We start from the raw sequence: 5,327 nt of genomic DNA on the forward strand, positions 1-5,327 counted from the left end.
GTGATATCTTAAGGTGGTGTCAGTGATATCTTAAGGTGGTGTCAGTGATATCTTAAGGTGGTGTCAGTGATATCTTAAGGTGGTGTCAGTGATATCTTAAGGTGGTGTCAGTGATATCTTAAGGTGGTGTCAGTGATATCTTAAGGTGGTGTCAGTGATATCTTAAGGTGGTGTCACTGATATCTTAAGGTGGTGTCTGTGATATCTTAAGGTGGTGTCAGTGATATCTTAAGGTGGTGTCACTGATATCTTAAGGTGGTGTCACTGATATCTTAAGGTGGTGTCAGTGATATCTTAAGGTGGTGTGAGTGATATCTTAAGGTGGTGTGAGTGATATCTTAAGGTGGTGTGAGTGATATCTTAAGGTGGTGTCAGTGATATCTTAAGGTGGTGTCAGTGATATCTTAAGGTGGTGTCAGTGATATCTTAAGGTGGTGTCATTGATATCTTAAGGTGGTGTGAGTGATATCTTAAGGTGGTGTGAGTGATATCTTAAGGTGGTGTCAGTGATATCTTAAGGTGGTGTCTGTGATATCTTAAGGTGGTGTCAGTGATATCTTAAGGTGGTGTCAGTGATATCTTAAGGTGGTGTCAGTGATATCTTAAGGTGGTGTCAGTGATATCTTAAGGTGGTGTCAGTGATATCTTAAGGTGGTGTCAGTGATATCTTAAGGTGGTGTCAGTGATATCTTAAGGTGGTGTCAGTGATATCTTAAGGTTGCTTTTCGGTGATAGTCCTGAAGGTCACGTGTCAGTGATGTCTAAAAGTAGTGTGTCAGTGACAGACAAGGCTCATGTTTTATTCCGGCCCCTGAATTGGAGACGCCCTCAGGCCCGCGGTAAAGCGTTTGCCGACCTGAGGTTGAGGCCCGCGGTAAAGCGTTTGCCGACCTGAGGTCGAACCGCCGGTCTGACGATTAGATTTTCTCTGCGCAACTCGTCTGCACAGGTTGGCGCTGATTAGCCAGTTCGATATCGATAAAGTAAGCCTGCTCGGGATTAGCGCTTATACCGACTACGTAGAGACGGCAATAGCGTGCAGACTATTTAGGTAATCAAATCAGGCTACATTGGTCCAGGAATTCCCCAACAATGGCTCGTGTTTGGGATAATGATATTGAACAACGCGCCTCGCCTCGCCCCTCTCATGTAGCAACCTTCGACTAAATATGTCGGCATTAATAGAAGAGATTTCGGCTGCGAGAAATAATAGTGTAAGTTAATTTGAATAGAGAACAACATATATGGCAGATTGGCAGTAGAAGACTTGGATAGAGAACAAAATAGTTGGCAGAACTACATTAGAAGACTTGGATAGAGAACAACAGAAATGGCAGAGCTTCAAGTAGGATAAAACAATAACGGATTTTCTATAGGAAAACCTAAACAAATAGAGGGATAAGTACCGCAGAATGTATAAACATAGAAGAGTAAGTTTTCAAACGATTTATTTATTTTAAAAATTTCATAATATAGGCATATCTTACTTTTGTATTTTAACTATTTAAATCTTATTATATTGTTAAAGTTTAATATCAATGTTTTTTTAAAAGCCAGTTTTAGTGTACTCGTCAGCTTAAGTAGAACCACTGACTAAAGTTTAAGTGGGGCCACTGACTAAAGTTTAACTGGGGCCACTGACTCAAGATTAACTGGGCCACTGACTAAAGTTTAAGTGGGGCCACTGACTAAAGTTTAAGTGGGGCCACTGACTAAAGTTTAAGTGGGGCCACTAACTAAAGTTTAAGTGGGGCCACTAACTAAAGTTTAAGTGGGGCCACTAACTAAAGTTTAAGTAGAACCACTAACTAAAGTTTAAGTGGGGCCACTAACTAAAGTTTAAGTAGAACCACTAACTAAAGTTTAAGTGGGGCCACTGACTAAAGTTTAAGTAGAACCACTAACTAAAGTTTAAGTGGGGCCACTAACTAAAGTTTAAGTGGGGCCACTAACTAAAGTTTAAGTGGGGCCACTGACTAAAGCTTAAGTGGGTCCACTGACTAAAGTTTAAGTGGGGCCACTAACTAAAGTTTAAGTGGGGCCACTAACTAAAGTTTAAATGGGGACACTGACTAAAGTTTAAGTGGGGCCACTAACTAAAGTTTAAGCGGGGCCACTGACTAAAGTTGAACTGGGGTCACAGACGTTTAACTGTGGCCACAGACTAAAGATTAACTTGGCCACTGACTAAAGTTTATCTGGGGCCACAGACTAAAATTTATGTGGGGCCACTGACTAAAGTTTAACTGGGGCCATAGACTAAAGTTTAACTGGGGCCACTGACTAAAGTTTAAGTGGGGCCACTGACGTGGGGCCACTGACTAAAGTTTAAGTGGGGCCACTGACAACAGTTTAACTGGGGCCACTGACTAAAGTTTAACTGGGCCGCCATGTATCTTTTATAACAATAAGCAGCGAAGAATTAATTTACTTATTAATATCATACCAATTCTTCCCCCCCCCCTAGGTTTCGTTGCTAGACCCACCCATCAACAGATCGTGGTCGTTGTACACCTCGTATGCGGGTGTGGCGGGTATCCACAGCGAGGTGCAAGCAGGGGCGGCAACTCGCAATGCGCTGTTGAATCGGAAATCATCAGACACGATTACAACTGTTCAAGTAGGTCTTCTGTTTTAATACGTCTAGCTCTTCTGACCGATGACATGTAGCTCTTTTGTCTGATTACAAGTAGGTCTTTTGTCTGATTACAAGTAGGTCTTTTGTCTGATTACAAGTGGGTCTTTTGTCTGATTACGTATACATCTTCTGTCTGATTCAACGTAAATCATCAATTGATCATATACCAGTCTTTTGTCATAATATATGCCATGCAGTACTAATTCGATATTTTACTTGCACAAGTAGTTTTACTTTAAAGTTCTGATATTTTACTTGCTCACGTTGTTTTACTTTAAAGTTCTGATATTTTACTTGCACAAGTTGTTTTACTTTAAAGTTCTGATATTTTACTTGCTCACGTTGTTTTACTTTAAAGTTCTGATATTTTACTTGCACAAGTTGTTTTACTTTAAAGTTCTGATATTTTACTTGCACAAGTTGTTTTACTTTAAAGTTCTGATATTTTACTTGCACAAGTTGTTTTACTTTAAAGTTCTGATATTTTACTTGCACAAGTTGTTTCACTTTAAAGTTCTGATATTTTACTTGCACAAGTTGTTTTACTTTAAAGTCCTGTTATTTTACTTGCACAAGTAGTTTTACGTTAAAGTTCTGATATTTTACTTGCACAAGTTGTTTTACTTTAAAGTTCTGATATTTTACTTGCACAAGTAGTTTTACGTTAAAGTTCTGATGTTTTACTTGCTCACGTTGTTTTACTTTAAAGTTCTGATATTTTACTTGCACAAGTTGTTTTACTTTAAAGTTCTGATATTTTACTTGCTCACGTTGTTTTACTTTAAAGTTCTGATATTTTACTTGCACAAGTTGTTTTACTTTAAAGTTCTGATATTTTACTTGCTCACGTTGTTTTACTTTAAAGTTCTGATATTTTACTTGCACAAGTTGTTTTACTTTAAAGTTCTTATATTTTACTTGCACAAGTTGTTTTACTTTAAAGTTCTGATATTTTACTTGCTCACGTTGTTTTGCTGCTAAAAAAATGTTTTGTTTCCCACCCAACAGACGCTCCACCGCAAGGATCTCCAGTCGATCAGGTTCAACAGGAGATCCTTGGAGCACTCCATGGTGGCGTACACTGAGAAAATGAAGGACATAGCAGAGAAAAAAATGAATGACGACAATGGTTCTAACGAATCGTTGAACTTGCCCATGGAGAACATCCAATTACGTAGAAAAATATCTCGCGATACCACTGGACAAGAAGGAGTTCGGAAAAATTCATTTTTACCTCCGCTAAACTCTGACAGCCCAAAGAGTCATTTCAAATCGGAAAGCATTCAAAGTCCTCAACAATCACAGGACATGACTAGCATGGAAACACATGAGATGATGGGAGGAAACGGCGCCATTTTTCTAATCAGAAAGAAACAATCAGCAGACGACATCCAGGAGGAGAAATCGTCCAATCAACAAAACCGCAGACGTCGCGTCGGCGTGTATATGAGACCGGATATTGAAACGTCTGACTTCCATGCGCAAGTCAACCAATCAGAAAACGCTCCTGATCGGCATGAGTCTACTAACGCAGACATTGCCGAGACAGGAGAATGCATTTTAATATCGCCATACCCAGAGTACCACCGTGACCTGAGGAAGAAGCGAAACATCGAGGTGGAGCCGCCCGTAACCAAGCCGGGCTATTGGAGCTACAGGACGCTCTACTCCCCCAGACGGGACCCGTCTGTCGCGCCTAAACGCAAGCCCTCCAGGCTGCCACGGATGACCGGCCCACGAAGGCCAAGGCCGCCTCCCGTTCCGTGCAAACCTGTGCATCAGGTGTTCCAGTACTCGTCTGCCGTGGAGCGCGCGCTGCTGGGTCTGGTGGACGAGCCCTGTGTCATAGACCTCAAAAACCGCGTCTATCGCAGCAAGGCCAATCTGGTATCCATAGACATTGATGAAATCAGACATGCGCACTCGTTACGTCCTATACGCGAGTCGTCAGGAAACGCTGGGTCAGACGAGTATCAAGACACGACAGATTCCTCTCAACCAAACGGACATTTTTTCTGACATCACGGAAATAAATTCAGGTCTGAATCGCAACAGAAAGATAATTCATCACATGGGATCATTTCAAAACTCAGACTCTAGTTCAACATATTTTTTTTTATAAAAAATATATTTTCCATTTCTTTTGGGGGAGGGGGGGGGGGGGGGGAATGGCCGTGATGTTTTGTAAGAGCAAAGGATTCTTTATTTTATTTCTGTATTATTTATTGCCATACAAAAAAAAGTTATGCAATCATTCGTTGCCGGTGATCTTCTTTGATTAATTTTCTTTAACGAGTTTCGTTATCACTACAGCTTTCGTAAACAGCTCTCGTTAAAAGCTGTCAATCACAGCTGTCGTTAACAGCTCTCGTTAACAGCTCTCGTTAACAGCTTTCGTAAACAGCTTTCGTAGCAGCTTTCGTAAATAGCTGTCAATCACAGATCTTGTTAACAGCTTTCGTAAACAGCTTTCGTAAACAGCTGTCAATCACAGCTCTCGTTAACAGCTCTTGTAAACAGCTTTCGTAAATAGCTTTCGTAAATAGCTCCCGATTACAGCTGTCGTTAAAATTTATCGTAAAGAGCTGTCAATCACAGCTCTCGTTAACAGCTCTTGTAAACAGCTTTCGTAAACAGCTTTCGTAAACAGCTGTCAATCACAGCTCTCGATTACAGCTGTTGCTAAAAT

General features: G+C 40.7%; 1 protein-coding gene across 1 annotated transcript; it reads left to right on the forward strand.

Moving 5' to 3' along the window:
• Window positions 1–1,030: 1,030 nt before the first annotated feature.
• On the forward strand, window positions 1,031–4,771 carry LOC131957736 (uncharacterized). Its single transcript, XM_059322486.1, has 3 exons — window positions 1,031–1,430; window positions 2,468–2,620; window positions 3,647–4,771. The coding sequence occupies exons 1-3, from the start codon at window positions 1,413–1,415 to the stop codon at window positions 4,655–4,657; spliced, it is 1,182 nt and encodes a 393-aa protein (XP_059178469.1). The 5' UTR covers window positions 1,031–1,412; the 3' UTR covers window positions 4,658–4,771.
• Window positions 4,772–5,327: the final 556 nt, after the last annotated feature.

Source organism: Physella acuta, unplaced genomic scaffold, assembly GCF_028476545.2.
Source record: "Physella acuta isolate Inbredline_101_S28 unplaced genomic scaffold, ASM2847654v3 ptg001261l, whole genome shotgun sequence".
In the NCBI taxonomy this organism is placed as follows: domain Eukaryota; kingdom Metazoa; phylum Mollusca; class Gastropoda; family Physidae; genus Physella; species Physella acuta.